The sequence below is a fragment of the Bufo gargarizans genome, chromosome 1, assembly GCF_014858855.1.
Source record: "Bufo gargarizans isolate SCDJY-AF-19 chromosome 1, ASM1485885v1, whole genome shotgun sequence".
Classification (NCBI taxonomy): domain Eukaryota; kingdom Metazoa; phylum Chordata; class Amphibia; order Anura; family Bufonidae; genus Bufo; species Bufo gargarizans.
In genome coordinates, this window is record NC_058080.1 from 497,463,918 (window position 1) to 497,483,336 (window position 19,419).

Below are 19,419 nucleotides of genomic sequence, written 5' to 3' on the forward strand. Positions count from 1 at the left end.
GCTAGTCTGAAAAGGTATTTCCTGCCTACTTTTCTCCTACAAATTGTCAGTGAAAACCACTGATAAAATATGGACACTATTTGTCAATGTTTTCCACTAACCCATAGATGTCAGCGGGCATGTTTGGTCTTCTTCACGGACCAAACTAGCATATGCTTCTATCAGAAGACCACTGAAATTTGAATAGTCACATAAATTTGTGTGCTGTCCATGGAGCACATGGGCTACAGCACATTATAGCCCCAAGTCCCCTAAAAGGACCATTTTTTTTCTACAATCAAGTGAAATAAAGATTATATATATATGAAAAAAAACTCCCCCCTGTGCTGACCCAGCTATAGCTGTCATGTAGAATTCATATTAATTGTATTCAGTGTTAAATGTTAACCTGTTACTATGACCCACCTCATAGTAACGAATGCACTCTATGTACTGCAGCAGACCCTGGGTGCATTCTTAAGAATGAGGGGGGTTATAGTCACATTTAATATAAACACTTAGGCCAATTAGAGTGACAATAACCCCATTCATCCTTAAGGATGCACCCAGGACCTGCCTACTGAAGTACATCGGATGAATGCCTACGGATGAGAGGGATAATAGTCATACTGTCACAGTTACAGTATGACTATAACCCTCTCATCCTTAAGAATGCACCCCATGTACCGCCGCAGGCCTAGCTACAACCTTAAAGGGGTTGTGTCACTTCAGCAAATAGCATTTATCATGTAGAGAAAGTTAATACAAGGCACTTACTAATGTATTGTTATATACATTATCTACTGCTCGTTTCCATGGCTACGGCCACCCTGCAATCCATCAGTGGTGGCCGTGCTTGCACACTATAGGAAAAAGCACCAGCCTATGTGCTGTCCAATGGTCCCAGTTACCAGAGAGGCCAGCACTTTTTCCTATAGTATGCAAGCATGGCCACCGCTGATGGATTGCGGGGTGGTCGTAACCATGGAAACGAGCAGTGTATGATATGAGACAATATGTATAATAACAATACATTAATAAGTGCCTTGTATTAACTTTGTCTGATAAATGCTATTTGCTGAAGTGACACAACTCCTTTAAGGATGAGGAGGTTTATATTCATATTGTCACTCTTTGGCCTATGGCCCTGCCCTGAGGTCCTCTTCTCTGACTGGGACCCTGAGACTGAGCTTGGCCCACAAGCAACTTAAGCAGAGAAAGAGAGAAATTATGATGACTTTAGATTAAAAAAAATGACGAATATTCGAAACAACAAATATATAGCACTAAAGCGAATATATATTTTTTTTGAATATTCGTATTTTTTTTATCCTGTGCAGTTTTTCCGGCATACTCCTCTCCGACAAGCGTCCCGGTCACCATGAAAACGCCTAAGTGAGATTGTGAAAACTCAGATCCGATGGTATATTCTAACCCTCCAGGCGTTCCCATGGTGACGAGGACACTTGTCGGGGTGGAGTATGCGAATATAATGAGGCAGTAAGGTGCCCAGAAGGGCGTTATTTTCATTCAAAAGGTGCCCAGTAACGCCCTCGAGTGCCCAGCTCGGCCTCCCCTACAAAGCCCAAGCACACCTCTCTCCACTCTCATACACTACGCCCCCAGCCTTGCCATTGCTGTCACCCCCCCCCATCCAGTAGCCGATAACCCCACCTACCCTTTCCCTTCAGCTTCACCAACAGGCACAGGAACTGCGCTCTTCCAGTTTAACTGAGGGCATCAGCGTCAACTGTTTCACTGGGCATGCGCCAAGCCCAGTGACGTTTTTGGCGCATGCCCAGCGAAACAGTTGAGGCTGATGCCCTCAGTTAAACTGGAAGAGCGCAGGTCCTGTGCCTGTTGGTGAAGCTGAAGGGAAAGGGTAGGTGGGGTTATCGGCTACTGGATGGGGGGGGGGGGGGGTGACAGCAATGGCAAGGCTTGGGGCGTAGTGTTTGAGAGGAGAGAGAGGTGTGCTTGGGCTCTGTAGGGGGGGCGGACCTGGGCACTCGAGGGCGTTCCTGGGCACCTTTTGAATGAAAATAACGCCTCTCTGGATTATATTCGCATACTCCTCCCCGACAAGCATCCCTGTCACCATGGGAACGCCTGGGGGGTTAGAATATACCATCGGATCTGAGTTTTCACAATCTCACTCAGATCGTGAAAACTCAGATCCGATGGTATATTCTAACCACCAGGCGTTCCCATGGTGATGGTGATGCTTGTCGGGGAGGAGTATGCCGGAACAACTGTACAGGTAGAAAAAAATTACGACTATTCGAAAAAACTAATATATTCGCTATAGTACTATATATTCGTTGTTTCGAATATATAACAAATATTCTACAAAAAATTTGCGAAATATCGCGAATACGAATATGGCCCCTGCCGCTCATCACTACTAGTGAGAAATATGGCCCTGATAGCTAAACTCCTGCTGCTGATCTTGTGGGTATGCTGGGGACTAACCACAAGGTCATTGTGATGGATGTATCCATCATAGTACAGTAGGCAGAATTCAATTGTAAAGGATTTATCCAATACAGCTCAGTAAGAGGTTAAATAATTGTTACTGGTTGAAAACGTTTATTTTAGTGTCTTATTATTTTACTGCTTAGAGCAAACAGTATGTGAGGGTTTCTTGCTTCTTGTACAGAGCTGCAGTGCATCTGTGTCACTGTGTCACTCACTGCACAGTAATACACGGCTGTGTCCTCCCCCTTCACATTCTTTATATGAAGCTGAGTACTTAGAGAGCTTCTCTCCATGGTCATAGAGTATCTCGGTTTCAAGCTATTGGCTTCAGTATAGCCATAACTACAGATGTCCAGTCCGAGTCCAGGGAGTTGCTTGTACCAGATCAGAATACGGTAATTTGATATTGTGTGAGTACATTTCAGGGAGACATCTTGGTCTTCTGTAATGTGAAGTTCTGGATCCTGTGACACCTGAGAATCTGCCTGCACATCTAGAAGACAGAATAATATTCAATATCTCATCATCTGCTCATTCTTTATATGTCTCAGATAAAGTACATGATTTTGTAACAGTTAATATTTAGTCAAAACTATAAAGCAGTAATAAAATTGCCCTCACCTGTAATAATAGTGACCAGTAAGAGTCCTGGAAGGATAGTCCTGCTAGTAGTCCACATCATGGTGTGCTGTGTGCCCTGCACCTTGTATCATCAGGTGTCTGAGGAGATGTGACATTTACTGCACACCGCACCTCAGTCTTTCCTGTCATGTCACATGACACATACGACTACTCTCCTCATCATTGTGACATTTGTGTGTAAATATGAGTTAAGGCCGGGTTCTCATCGCCAATTTCTTTTTCTTTTTTCTGATCCTTCAGAAGAACAGAAAAAAAAAAAAAATTTGAGCATCCGTTGTGCTTATTTTGGACCAATTTTAGCCATTTCCATCTGAGATCCATTATTTTTAACGGGACTTTTCCCCCAGTCAAATATAATGGATTTCAGACACAAATGGCTAAAACTGATGTAAAATAAGGACAACAGAGGCGCAAAGTAAAAGATTTTTTTATTTTATTATTTTCTGTTCTTCTTACGGATCAGAAGAAAGAAAAACTAAATGGTGAGTGAACCCAGCCTAACCCCTTCAGGAGCCAGACATTTTTTACCTTAAGGACTTTTTGCAAATCTGACATTTGTCACTTTTGTGGTACTAACTTTGGAATGCTTTTTCTTATCCAAGCCATTCTAAAAATGTTTTCTCATGACACATCATACTTTATGTTAGCGGTATAATATATGTCCCAAGCCCCAATGCCAAATTCTTACACCAACGAAACCCCCCCAGCCACCCGTCCTATCACTACGGACATATTTTACTTGTTAGATGAATACATTCAGCTCTACTGTATATATATACATGTGTATACATATATATATATATAAATATATATATATAGACCTGTATATACAGTAGCGCTGAATGTAGTTCATATCTAGCAAGTAAAATATGTCCGTAATGCTAGGCCGGGTGTCTGGGGAGGTTTCATTGGTGTAAGAATTTGGCATTGGGGCTTGGGACCCTAATCTTTTGAGACCTTAGCAACACCCCTGGAGCACAGATTTTGTTGGAATGGTTTTCAGGTGATATATCACATTTTTAGAGTCCCTGTGATACACATACAGTGGAAAACCCCCAATAAGGGACCCTATTTTGGAAACTATACCAATTATACTGTAATCGCAGCATACGCGTTTCAGAGCAACAACCTCCTTCTTCAGTGGCTTCTACGGTAGGAGCCACTGAAGAAGGAGCTTGTTGCTCCGAAACACGTATGGTACAACTACAGTAATCCAGAGAGACCCCCGGTACAGCCACAGCTCGATACAATAGTGCAACATCTGAATGAGCAACACAAGGATCGGAGATATATCAACTAATAGCGCGTTGTATCGGAGATCAAGCAAAACAGTCCGATCACGTGGGAAGCCACATGGGATGCCGAACACAGAGGATGCACCGGCTGTAACACGGGGAATCAGGAGGTTCGGTTTAGGAGTAAATCACTGCTCGAACAGAAGACCTACTCCAGAGAAGCCAACAATGTGGTAAAATTTAACCATTTGCAAGAAATAAAGTCACATTATTTAAACAAATAGCCCAAGCACAGTGACAACAATTGCTTAAGCTTTTAACTACACTCTCATACAAATCTGATAAGGAACATAATATACAGTCAGGTCCATAAATATTGGGACAACGACACAATTCTAACATTTTTGGCTCTATACACCAGCCCAATGGATTTGAAATGAAACGAACAAGATGTGCTTTAACTGCAGACAGTCAGCTTTATTTTGAGGGTATTTACATCCAAATCAGGTGAACGGTGTAGGAATTACAACAGTTTGCATATGTGCCTCCCACTTGTTAAGGGACCAAAAGTAATGGGACAATTGGCTTCTCAGCTGTTCCATGGCCAGGTGTGTGTTATTCCCTTATTATCCCAATTACAATGAGCAGATGAAAGGTCCAGAGTTCATTTCAAGTGGGCTATTTGCATGTAGAATCTGTTGCTGTCAACTCTCAAGATGAGATCCAAAGAGCTGTCACTATCAGTGAAGCAAGCCATCATTAGGCTGAAAAAACACAACAAACCCATCAGAAAGATAGCAAAAACATTAGGCGCGGCCAAAACAACTGTTTGGTACATTCTTAAAAAGAAAGAAACGCACCGGTGAGCTCAGCAACACCAAAAGACCTGGAAGACCACGGAAAACAACTGTGGTGGATGACCGAAGAATTATTTCCCTGGTGAAGAAAACACCCTTCACAGCAGTTGGCCAGATCAAGAACACTCTCCAGGAGGTAGGTGTATGTGTGTCAAAATCAACAATCAAGAGAAGACTTCACCAGAGTGAATACAGAGGGTTCACCACAAGATGTAAACCATCGATGAGCCTCAAAAACAGGAAGGCCAGATTAGAGTTTGCCAAACAACATCTAAAAAAGCCTTCACAGTTCTGGAAAAACATCCTATGGACAGATAAGACCAAGATCAACTTGTACCAGAGTGATGGGAATAGAAGAGTATGCAGAAGAAAAGGAACTGGTCATGATCCTAAGCCTACCACCTCATCAGTGAAGCATGGTGGTGGTAGTGTCATGGCGTGGGCATGTATTGCTGCCAATGTAACTGGTTCTCTTGTATTTATTGATGATGTGACTGCTGACAAAAGCAGCAGGATGAATTCTAAAGTGTTTCGGGAAATATTATCTGCTCATATTCAGCCAAATGCTTCAGAACTCTTTGGACGGTGCTTCACAGTGCAGATGGACAATGACCCAAAGCATACTGCAAAAGCAACCAAAGAGTTTTTTAAGGGAAAGAAGTGGAATGTTATGCAATGGCCAAGTCAATCACCTGACCTGAATCCGATTGAGCATGCATTTCACTTGCTGAAGACAAAACTGAAGGGAAAATGCCCCAAGAACAAGCAGGAACTGAAGACAGTTGCAGTAGAGGCCTGGCAGAGCATCACCAGGGATGAAACCCAGCATCTGGTGATGCCTATGCGTTCCAGACTTCAGGTTGTAATTGACTGCAAAGGATTTGCAACCAAGTATTAAAAAGTGAAAATTTGATTTATGATTATTATTCTGTCCCATTACTTTTGGTCCCTTAACAAGTGGGAGGCGCATATGCAAACTGTTGTAATTCCTACACCGTTCACCTGATTTGGATGTAAATACCCTCAAATTAAAGCTGACAGTCGGCAGTTAAAGCACATCTAGTTAGGCCTCATGCACACGACCGTTGTCAGTTTTTTTTTCGCGGACCCATTGACTTTCAATGGGTCCGTGGAAAAATCGGAAAATGCACCGTTTTGCAACCGAGACCGTGATCCGTGTATCCTGTCCGTCAAAAAAATAGGACCTGTCCTATTTTTTTGACGGACAACGGTTCACGGACCCATTCAAGTCAATGGGTCCGTGAAAGAACACGGATGCACACAAGATTGGCATCCGTGTCCGTGATCCGTGGCCGTAGGTTACTTTCATACAGACGGATCCAAAGATCCGTCTGCATAAAAGCTTTTTCAGAGCTGAGTTTTCACTTCGTGAAAACTCAGATCCGATAGTATATTCTAACACAGAGGCGTTCCCATGGTGATGGGGACGCTTCTAGTTAAAATATACAACGAACTGTGTACATGACTGCCCCCTGCTGCCTGGCAGCACCCGATCTCTTACAGGGGGCCGTGATCCGTACAATTAACCCCTCAGGTGCTGCACCTGAAGGGGTTAATTGTGCGTATCATAGCCCCCTGTAAGAGATCCGGGGCTGCCAGGCAGCAGGGGGCAGACCCCCCTCCCTCCCCAGTTTAAATTTAATTGGTGGCCTAGTGCGGCCCCCCCCGGCCCCCCCTCCCTCCCTCTATTGTAATAATAGCATTGGTGGCCAGTGTGCGCCCCCCTCCCTCTATTGCATTAACATTGGTGGCGGTGTGCGCCCCCCCCCCGCCCCCCCTTCCTCCCTCTATTGTTTTAATACATTGGTGGCAGTGTGCGACTCCCCCCCGGCCCCCCCCCTTCCTCCCTCTATTCTTTTAATACATTGGTGGCAGTGTGCAGCCTCCCCTCATTGGTGGCAGCGGAGTTCCGATCGGAGTCCCAGTTTAATCGCTGGGGCTCCGATCGGTAACCATGGGAACGAGGACGCTACTGCAGTCCTGGTTGCCATGGTTACTTAGCCTTAGCAATAGTAGAAGCATCATACTTACCTGGCTTCTGGCTGCTGCGATGTCTGTGTCCGGCCGGGAGCTCCTCCTACTGGTAAGTGACAGCAATGCGCCGCACAGACCTGTCACTTACCAGTAGGAGGAGCTCCCAGCCGGACACAGACATCACAGCAGCCAGCAGCCAGGTAAGTATGATGCTTCTACTCCGCTGCCACCAATGATCAGGGGGGGGGGGGAGAGGGGAGGCCGCACACTGCCACCAATGTATTAAAACAATAGAGGGAGGAAGGGGAGGGGCGGGGGGGGGCGCACACTGCCACCAATGTTAATGCAATAGACGGAGGGGGGGCGCACACTGCCACCAATGTTAATGCAATAGAGGGAGGGGGGGGCGCACACTGTGCCACCAATGCTATTATTACAATAGAGGGAGGGGGGGCGGGGGGGGTGCACACTGGCCACCAATGCTATTATTACAATAGAGGGAGGGAGGGGGGGCGGGGGGGGCCGCACTGGCCACCAATGATATTCAAACTGGGGAGGGGGGGTTTGCCCCCTGCTGCCTGGCAGCCCCTGATCTCTTACAGGGGGCTATGATACGCACAATTAACCCCTTCAGGAGCGGCACCTGAGGGGTTAATTGTGCTGATCACGGCCCCCTGTAAGAGATCGGGTACTGCCAGGCAGCAGGAGGCAGTCATGTACACAGTTTGTAGTATATTCTAACTAGAAGCGTCCCCATCACCATGGGAACGCCTCTGTGTTAGAATATACTGTCGGATATGAGTTTTCACGATGTAACTCATATCCGACAGTATATTCTAACATAGAGGCGTTCCCATGGTGATGGGGACGCTTCAAGTTAAAATATACCATCGGATTGGAGAAAACTCCGATCAGATGGTATAAAGGGACTCCAGACTTTACATTGAAATTCAATGGGGACGGATCCGTTTGCAATTGCACCATATTGTGTCAACGTCAAACGGATCCGTCCCCATTGACTTGCATTGTAATTCAGGACGGATCCGTTTGGCTCCGCACGGCCAGGCGGACACCAAAACAACTTTTTTTTCATGTCCGTGGATCCTCCAGAAATCAAGGAAGACCCACGGACGAAAAAACGGTCACGGATCACGGACCAACGGAACCCCGTTTTGCGGACAGTGAAAAAATACTGTCGTGTGCATGAGGCCTTAGTTTTATTTCAAATCCATTGTGGTGGTGTATAGAGCCAAAAATGTTAGAATTGTGTCGATGTCCCATTATTTATGGACCTGACTGTATATGCATCATGAATTATGAGCACTGATTAATAATAATAATCTGGATCAAGTTACCTTTTTATGTTGATAATCATGTGCATTGATTTATGAATGAAATTGGACTAATTAAATTATAGATACACTCCAACAAAAAGAATAGGGCATACGTGTTTATTTAAACTGGAGGAGATAACATACTATTAACAGACCCCACCAAAAAATTTATAAAACAACCTCCATATATAGTCAAGAAAATTGCATCTTTATTGAATACATAAAATAAAAAATAGATACATAAAATAGCAGCAATGGAAACCCAAATGAGGATAAGGAGAAAGCTGCAAAGTCATTCAGTCATCACAGGTAGATGAGACACAAACAATAAGTCCATAATGCCCAGAAAAGCAATCAAAAAGACCTAGGGCACAACTGCCACTAAAAGGTAAAGACCAAAGAAAACATAGTGGGCAGAAAATAAGGAAATAACCATACCAATGATAGCACGTAGACTCCGCAGCCTCCTCCGCCCAACGCCATTTCGCCACACAGGCTTCTTCCGGGGTATCTTGGTCGAGAACTAGGGGAGAGTGACTACTGATTTATTTAGAAAGGAGACATCTACTAATGCATTATTACATGCCAACTCCTACCATCCACTGAATCTCATTCACAATATACCATACAGTCAATTTCTACGATTGAAGCATATCTGTTCCACAGATGAATATTTTGAACAACAAGCCTGTGACCTTTCGAATAGATTTCAGGAGAGAGGGTACTCGAGGGCCTGTACAAGACAAGGATATGAAAGAACAAAAGTGTTTAAAGGGGTTGATCTCCAAACTTGAAAAAAAAAAGAAAAAAGATCAAGATAAAGAGGTGCGGTTTATATCTACATACAGCCCACAGTGGAGAAAAATGAAACTTGCTCTGATGAAGTATTGGGACATATTACGGTTGGATCTGATTTTGGTAAAAGTTCTCCCCACAAGTCCATCTATCACATATAGGAGATCATAGAATTTAAAAGACATCCAAGTGAGGAGTCATTATTCAGGTGAGCATCCATCTAAGATATTTGGATCCAGGGGTCCAAAATGGGGGTGTTCCCCATGTGGGAAGTGTGTTGCTTGTGTAAATGTTGATACGGCTTCTCATTTTTCTAAGGCCTCATGCACACGACCGTTGTGTGCATCCGTGGCCGTTGTGCCGTTTTCCGTTTTTTTTCGCGGACCCATTGACTTTCAATGGGTCCGTGGAAAAATCGGAAAATGCACCGTTTTGCAGCCGAGGCCGTGATCCGTGTATCCTGTCCTATTTTTTTGACAGACAACGGTTCACAGACCCATTCAAGTCAATGGGTCCGTGAAAGAACACGGATGCACACAAGATTGGCATCCGTGTCCGTGATCCGTGGCCGTAGGTTGCTTTCATACAGACGGATCCGAAGATCCGTCTGCATAAAAGCTTTTTCTGATCTAAGTTTTCACTTCGTGAAAACTCATTTCCGACAGTATATTCTAACACAGAAGCGTTCCCATGGTGATGGGGACGCTTCTAGTTAGAATACACTGCAAACTTTGTACAAGACTGCCCCCTGCTGCCTGGCACCTAAAGGGGTTAATTGTACTATCATATTCCCCTGTAAGAGATCAGGGCTGCCAGGCAGCAGGGGGCAGACCCCCCCCCTCCCCAGTTTGAATATCGTTGGTGGCACAGTGTGCGCCCACCATCGCCCCCCCTCCCTCCCTCTATTGTAATAAATCGTTGGTGGCACAGTGTGCCCCCACCATCGCCCCCCCTCCCTCTCTCTATTGTATTAAATCGTTGGTGGCACAGTGTGCCCCCACCATCGCCCCCCCTCCCTCCCTCTATTGTATTAAATCGTTGGTGGCACAGTGTGCGGTCTCCCATTCCCCCCCCCATCATTGGTGGCAGCGGAGTTCCGATCGGAGTCCCAGTTTAATCGCTGGGGCTCCGATCGGTAACCATGGCAACCAGGAAGCTACTGCAGCCCTGGTTGCCATGGTTACTTAGCAATAGTACAACAGTAGAAGATTCATACTTACCTGCTTGCTGCTGCGATGTCTGTGAACGGCCGGGAGCTCCTCCTACTGGTAAGTGACAGTTCTTTAGCAATGCGCCGCACAGACCTTTCACTTACCAGTAGGTGGAGCTCCCGGCCGGACACAGACATCGCAGCAGCAAGCAGGTAAGTATGAATCTTCTACTGTTGTACTATTGCTAAGTAACCATGGCAACCAGGGCTGCAGTAGCGTCCTGGTTGCCATGGTTACCGATCGGAGCCCCAGCGATTAAACTGGGACTCCGATCGGAACACCGCTGCCACCAATGATGGGGGGGGGGGGAATGGGAGACCGCACACTGCCACCAATGTTACTGCTATAGAGGGAGGGGGGGGGGGCGATGGTGGTTGGCACACTGTGCCACCAACGATTTATTACAATAGAGGGAGGGAGGGGGGGCGATGGTGGGCGCACACTGTGCCACCAACGATATTCAAACTGGGGAGGGGGGGGGCTGCCCCCTGCTGCCTGGCAGCCCTGATCTCTTACAGGGGAATATGAAAGTACAATTAACCCCTTTAGGTGCCGCACCTGAAGGGGTTAATTGTGCTATCATATCCCCCTGTAAGAGATCGGGTGCTGCCAGGCAGCAGGACGCAGTCTTGTACAAAGTTTGTAGTGTATTCTAACCTGAAGCATCCCCATCACCATGGGAACGCCTCTGTGTTAGAATATACTGTCGGATCTGAGGTTCACGAAGTAGCTCATATCCGACAGTATATTCTAACATAGAGGCGTTCCCATGGTGATGGGGACGCTTCAAGTTAAAATATACCATCGGATTGGAGAAAACTCCAATCCGATGGTATAAAAGAACTCCAGACTTTACATTGAAAGTCAATGGGGACGGATCCGTTTGAAATGGCACCATATTGTGTCAACATCAAACGGATCCGTCCCCATTGACTTGCATTGTAATTCAGGACGGATCCGTTTGGCTCCGCACGGCCAGGCGGACACCAAAACGACTTTTTTTTTCATGTCCGTGGATCCTCCAAAAATCAAGGAAGACCCACGGACGAAAAAACGGTCACGGATCACGGACCCACGGACCCCGTTTTTGCGGACCGTGAAAAAAAACTGTCGTGTGCATGAGGCCTAACACGTAGGATCCAAAAAACAATATAGGATCACCTTTAACATTACATGTGGTATACCAGGAGTGATTTATTTGGCATCATGCCCGTGCCAACGTATCTAGGTGGGCCTGACCACAAGGGAACTGCGGAGACAGGTCCGTGAGCATGTCTTAGGTATAGAGAGGGCCAAGGAGGAGAGTGATGTAACCAGATTGAAATCTATCCGTAGACATTTTAAGGAATTCAAACTGTGACAGCTGTGGATTTCGATCTGGTATTCATCTCTTAGAGAGGGGGAAATTGGAAGAAACTTTTGGCCCAAAAGAAGGTAAGATGGAGTTATGAACTGTATTGTGTGGTACCTGGGGGGCTCAATGAAGAGATTTATTTTTAACCATACCTATAAGTATTTGTGGTCCCTTGTTCTGTCGACCAAATGTTTTTATTTATTAGCTTTTAAACTCCATGTTTGTCTTTTGTGTATTTATTTTTTCAGTTTACTACTGTGGTTGCTATTCGTGGTATTGGCAATTAATTGGGACTATAATAGGACTGATGCCACTGAGGGTTCTTTTCGAATGGGACTCAGCGTTATGAAGTGTCTAAATCATGTGTTTTCTATTCATCATAGTATTATGTGACTATCCAGTATGCAATTGAGCCATTATTATAAATTTTTTGAGATACTTGGTTGTTTTTCACCAATGGTTTGCACTGAGCACTTTTGCACTCATCACTTTTTGGGGGGCACTGCATCTTTCATGGTCTTTTTTCACTTTTTTGTCATTTCCACTTATTTTTTTCTTATTCTATGATTGATTTATTGTGCATTGATACATGGGTATTGATTTAATATCTGAGTTTTATATTTATATAATCATGTATTCAAATTTATGAATTGTCACCAATATATTTCACGTCTAATATTTATATATTTTTTTTACGGAATCATGTAATCATATAGTGTATGGATCAACTGTTTTTTATGTTCACATATCATGTATCATTGATAGGGATTGTGTGTTTATATATTTTTAGATTTTTTTTACATATATACATGTTTTACATAATATCGTTAATATAGTTATTTATTATTGAATTATCAGCTTTTTGCACCATGTCACTTTAATGATCTATTATTGTTTGTCGCATTACTGGTTAGAGTATATTGATGCTCTCTGTTACTGTGGCCTTCCATGCGCGCTTTTCCCGGGAGGGGTGGTTTGTTTGCGCTTCACGCTGGAGTGCACCCAGATGTCCGCTTTTTACTGGTGGTGCGCTCTAGCGTGAAGCGCATGACCGCTTCCAGCTATGCCTGGCTTTGTTTTGCTCATGTCATCTGCAGTGTCCCAGTTCCTCACTGGCGCATCAACATCGCGTCTACTTCCCGTCATGCTATCAGTGAGGGACGATAATTACCAGCCATATGTTCGCATGCAATTATTGTTTGTGTCTCATCTACCTATGATGGCTGAATGACTCTGCATCTTCTTCCTTATCCTCATTTGGGTTTCCATTGCTGCTATTTTATGTATCTATTTTTTATTTTGTGTATTCAATAAAGATGCAATTTTCTTGACTATACAGTTGCAAGAAAAAGTATGTGAACCCTTTTGAATGATATGGATTTCTGCACAAATTGGTCAAAAAATGTGATCTGATCTTCCTCTAAGTCACAACAATAGACAATCACAGTCTGCTTAAACTAATAACACACAAAGAATTAAATGTTACCATGTTTTTATTTAACACACCATGTAAACATTCACAGTGCAGGTGGAAAAAGTAAGTGAACCCCTAGACTAATGACATCTCCAAGAGTGAGGTGTCAGCCAACTGGAGCCCAATCAATGAGATGAGATTGGAGGTGTTGGGTAACACCTTTCTGATATTGCTCCACTATCTTTCTGCGCAACATTGTGGGAATTGGTGATCCTCTACCCATCTTGGCTTCTGAGAGACACTGCCACTCTGAGAAGCTCTTTTTATACCCAATCATGTTGCCAATTGAGCCGGTCTGAGATGGCCGCTTGAATGCAGGCTCCGTCTTACTGACAGTCTTTAGCACCAGCAATCTTTTGCCCTTCACCCGAAAATGGTGAAAATAGGTAACCCCAAGGCTGGGGAACACCCCAGCTCTAACAAAAGTCATGCCCAAGGAGGTGACATGGACAGATTCGTCAAGAAAGCGGCTGCAGCTTTCGTCGCTCGTGACTCCAAGATGGCGCCGACACAACAACAGAAAGCCGGCCAGCAGGACAGATCGGATGACGAGAGCGAAACTGAGGAGCTACAAGGCAGGTGGGCCCTTCCGATTACTAGGAATTATCTGAAGAATACTTTGAATAAAGCCCTGGAGCCCCTGCTCAGCGAATTTGCTGCAATGCGCCAGGACATACGGCAGGTGGGTGAGCGAGTCGAGACGCTCGAGAATAACCAGGCCCTGATGCTGGATCACCAGAGGGCTACTACCAGCTCGTTTCGTAGATGTGGCACTTACCTGAACGAGATGCAAATCGCTTTGGAAGACCAGGAGAATAGGGGACGCCGGAACAACCTGCGGATAAGAGGTATCCCTGAATCCGTTCTCCCTGGTGATATTCCTGCTGCTATCACCTCCCTCTGTGCCTCCCTCCTAGGCCCTGACTTCGCTCCAGAGATCACAATTGAGAGGGCTCACAGGGCCTTACGGCCTAAACCTAAAATGGATGAACCCCCAAGGGACATCATCTGCAAGTTTTTGAACTTTCAAGTCAAGTCTGCAGTACAGGAGGCTGCCAGAAATAGATCCGACATAGTGTTTGAAGGAGCACTAGTTTCGATATACCAGGATTTGGCCCCTTCTACCTTAAAGAAGCGCAAGCATCTTAAACCTCTAACGGAGTGGTTGCGAGCTAATAGAATCCTGTATAAGTGGAACTTTCCGTTTGGCCTTTCCTTTTCTCAAGGGGGCCGCCGCTTCAACATCATCTCGCATGCTGACCTGGATGCCGTCTACAACCACCTTCAAATCCCACCCATGCAGATAGAAAACTGGGATCAGTTTCAAGACCTCTTTGCCTTACCTGCAGTTCCAGAAGTGGCAGCCTTTTCCTTGCATCATACTCCTAAGGCTCATAAATCGGGGAAGAGAAGCCGACAGCTGACGCCTAAGAGACTGGCTCAAGAATGATACTCCCGACCCTCCAGCTATAACCATGGACAGTGGTGATTTTCATTAACAGGACTGTAGGGCATCTATCCAGAGAATCAGCTTCCTTTTGTCTAGCTCAGTTCATTTCTGCTAGTAGATCCACTATATAGCCTCTTGTTAGTCATGTTTAAGATAGCTACTGTCAGATAATGTTTTCACATTACATGTCTATTTGCCATTTACCTCTGTTCATCTCTAGCAACTAGTGAGCCTTCCTCAATTCATATACCCCTAGGCTTACCTATTGAGGCTTCTCTGGGCCCCTATTCCTCTCCCCATTAGGGTTCCTGCCAGTTGCTTGTTTAATTACTAGCCCGTTTTCAGGTTGCTTCCATACGTGCTAAACGTCATGTAAACTGGTCTTTGACCAATTTTCCCCCATGCTTTACACTAGTGGTTCTCATTCCACTCCATGTTATATTCTGTACTTTTCTTTTGTTCTCATTGTTTCCCTTGTCCCGTTATTTTATTTTAGGTACCTGACACAGACTTCCTTGACTCATCGGCAGTACACGCAGGTTAGCGGGATTCCAGCTTCTCCTCCGGCCGGGGTAGGACCTCTTCAGACCGTAAGTGTTCTTTTTTGGGGGACTAGCACACACTATGCTCCTATGTTCACAATAATAATTAATCATGGCTGACATCCATTTAGCTTCCTATAATGTGAAAGGTTTTAACTCGCCCTCTAAGAGAAGCCAGATTTTCTCCATATTGCGCAAGGAGGGAGCGGATGTGCTGCTCCTCCAAGAGACTCACTTCAGATTTGACCATTTCCCCAACATGGAATTTTCTCACTACCCCACTTGGTTCCATAGTGAGGGGCCACTGCCTCGTCGGGAGGAGTAAGCATTGGTTTTAAGAGGAGAATACCTTTCAAACCTACCAGTAACCTACAAGACCCAGAGGGCAGATTTATTATGGTGAAAGGCTACATAGGTCCCCAAATGTACTCCTTCGTCAACCTGTACGTTCCAAACAACAATCAGGCTAAATGGCTCTCTTCCATAGTCCAAACAATCTCCTCTTTTAAGGAAGGTATAGTTTTAGTGGGAGGAGATCTTAACACGGCCCTCAACCCGCAGATGGACTCTTCCTCACACAAAACCCCCCATTCTAGTCGTTCCCTAAAACTTATTAGGAATTTCTTCTGGGATCTTCATTTGATGGATGTGTGGCGCACCTTACATCCTAGCACCCTGGACTATACATTCTATTCACATGTCCACGGCTCATATCACCGTATAGATTACATCTTCGTATCTAAAGAGCATCTACAACTATGCCAAAAGGCTAACATTGGGTCTATACATTTATCAGACCACGCTCCTATTTATCTAATGATAGCCTCCCCAATACAACAATCTAAGAGTTTTAATTGGAGACTGAACGAATCCATCCTAGGTAATTCTGAATCTGTAGAAAAAATAGCCACGTTACTGGATGAATACTTCAACCTTAACTCCCTTCCGGAATTATCTCCCCAAGTCACTTGGGACGCTCATAAACCCTTTATTAGAGGTGAATTTATTAGCATTAGCTCCCATTTAAAGAAACAGCGGGAAGGTAAAATAAACAGTCTCCTTTCCACAATAAGAAAGTTGGAAGCAGGCCATAAAAAATCCATGACTGAGACTCAACTCCAGGAGCTATCCAAATCCAGAGCAGAACTGAAAACCCTATTACAGAGTAATTCAGCTAAGTATTATCTCAACTCCCAATATAAGTTCTATGCACATGGTGAAAAAGCCACCAAATTTCTAATTAGCAGAATCAAGGCCAGGAGGGCAAACAATTATATACACCAAGTCACCTCACCGAAAGGCGAGCCAATTTTCGCTTCACCAAAAATTGCTGCTCAATTTAGAGACTTTTATGAAGCCCTTTATAATATCCCTCCCTCATTTCCCCCTTCTGCTCACTCCTCATTAATTGACACCTTTCTACAACCCTTGTCCTGCCCGACTCTATCAGTTGAACAGAAACATTCCCTGGAAGCTCCATTTACCATCGAGGAGCTATCCCTAGCTTTGGCCCAAATGCCCCAGGGTAAAAGTCCAGGTCCAGATGGCCTCCCCGCTTCCTACTACAAAACTTTCAAGAAACAACTCCTGCCTCACCTTCTCACTGTTTGCAATCAATCCTTACAAAATATCTCCCTTTCTAGAGACATGACGATTGCGCATATTGCTCTGATTCCTAAGGAGGGGAAGGACTCCAAAGTGTGTGCTAATTATAGACCTATATCTTTACTCAACATCGATCTTAAGCTTTTAGCGAAACTTTTAGCTAACCGCTTGGCAGTCCTTCTCCCTCTTTTGGTACATATGGACCAGGTGGGGTTTGTTCGCGGTAGGGAAGGCAGAGACAATACGGCTAGAGTTATTAATATATTTTGCCATGCTAAATGCACTTCTTCTCCAATATTACTTCTCAGTACTGACGCTGAAAAAGCGTTTGATCGCATAAATTGGAACTACTTAAGCCACGTACTAGAACTGTTCGGCCTGCCTGGTCCATATATCAAAGCGGTATTCGCAATGTATGAGCAGGCCACAGCACGGGTCATGTCAATGGCGACCTTTCCATTCCCTTTCGAATACATAACGGTACACGTCAGGGATGCCCTTTATCCCCCCTCCTTTTCATCTTAGCTATGGAACCCCTCTTAATAAAACTTCGGGCAGACACTAGGATTGAGGGAATGTTTTTGGGAGGTAGGTAGCCATAAACTAGCCGCCTTTGCAGACGACGTCATGATCATGACCTCTAACCCTAGAGTTTCCCTCCCCTTAATTCAGGAGCATTTAAGAAACTATAGTGATGTCTCTGATTTTAGGATTAATGAAAGCAAATCCGTCATTGTCAGCACGGGCCTATCTCCTCAACTCAAACGCTCCTTAATGGAAAACTCTCCATTTAACTGGTCGTCCCCAACCGTAACTTATTTAGGTGTAAAGATTGGCCCAAACATTTCCGATCTCTTCTCACTTAATTTCACCCCCTTGAAATCCTCCTTATTTGAAGCTGTAGATAAACTCAACAAATCAGCCCCGACCCTTTCGTGGTTTGGCAGGAAAAACCTCCTCTCTTCACTTGTCATCCCCCGTCTCACTTACCTTCAACAGGTCCTACCAATCCCTATCCCTAAATCCTATTACGCAGCCCTCAGACAAAAATTTAGTGCATTCATATGGAACGGCTGTAGAGCTAGACTCTCTTATTCGTTCCTGTCCCGATCTAGAGCTACAGGTGGAATTGGCTTGCCAGATCCTGAACTTTATGGGAGGGTCATATCGATGACTAGAGTCATCGACTGGCTGAGAAACTCAAAAAACAAGTCTTGGGTTGCCCTAGAACAAGACATTATAGGCACGCCAGCTCGCGCTGTATGCTTAGGCTTTGACTCCCCCCCCTCCATTAGTCTACAGTCATACCCAATAATCAAAGCTACCATCGACACTTGGAAATGGTGGAACCAATCCCACTGCTCAGTCCCCTTTCCTTCCCCTCTGACCACAATCAGTGACATTCTAGGTTTGGCCTCTTCTGGACCTCGCGATACCTTCTCGAATTCAGTTAGATCCTCAACAGTCCCTATACTGCATCTTCTAGAGTCGCAGGGTTCACTACCCATGGCTGATACTATTGAGTCGTTGCTTAAACCCCAACCCCGTGACCTCACACTTGTCCCACTTATTAAGACATTCATTCGGAAAAATAATGCAAATGGTGAGCTCCAACGGCCTCTTACCTGGTTTGAAGCCTTAATAATAAATCCAAACCCTCCAAAAAAAACAATCTCACTTATCTACAACAAACTGAGACCCCCTACCCTAATTTCCAAACCGGCTTTCATTCGTTATTGGGAGAAGGAGACGGGCTTAGACCTCCCTTTTCAATCCCTTCCTTTATTATTTGAAGCCCCTCACAAATTATCCAGGTGTGTTAGAGCCCAGGAAAATGGTTACAAGATATTGTCACAATGGTACATCACGCCTGTTAAGTCAGCACGTTTCACCAGACCCTCCTCTAATATATGCTGGAGATGTCAGGAGGATGTAGGCACATTCTTCCACATATGGTGGTTGTGTCCTCCCATTAACAAATGGTGGAAAGAGATCTTTCAAGCATGCAACCAAATTTGTTCCTCCGACGTGCCCATTTCACCATATGGAGCGTTGCTCACTCTTTTTGATAATGAGGCTTCTTCGGCTCCATCATACCTCTTTAAGCAGCTCCTGCTAGCGGCCCGCTTACTGATTCCCAAACTATGGCTGCAAACAAATGTTCCCACAATGGAACAGTGGAGGCTCAAGGTTGATCAAATCCACCGATTTGAAGAATTAGCCTCTTGGGAATCACGATCGCACTTGAAATTTATGAAAAGATGGGCCCTATGGACAAAATATAGGTTCCCTTCCTCCTCCTTAAACTTAGCTTAGGTGAGAAGACCTAAACTCATTAGGTTACGTAAAAGACCCCTCTACACACCGGTCTTGTATTTTTGAAGAGTCAGGGCTTAGGACCTAAATTATGAATCGCCCCTTCATAGAGTTCCAGAGTGCTCATCCACCCATTTGGAATCCTGAACTTC

The 19,419-nt window shown here is 44.8% G+C and overlaps 1 gene segment (V, D, J or C); it reads right to left on the reverse strand.

The window, feature by feature from the left end:
- Positions 1 to 2,573: 2,573 nt before the first annotated feature.
- LOC122928133 overlaps positions 2,574 to 19,419 on the reverse strand; it is a 29,809-nt gene continuing 12,963 nt past the window's right edge. The window contains 1 exon segment of the V gene segment in view: positions 2,574 to 2,950. Coding sequence covers positions 2,574 to 2,950 — 377 coding nt within the window.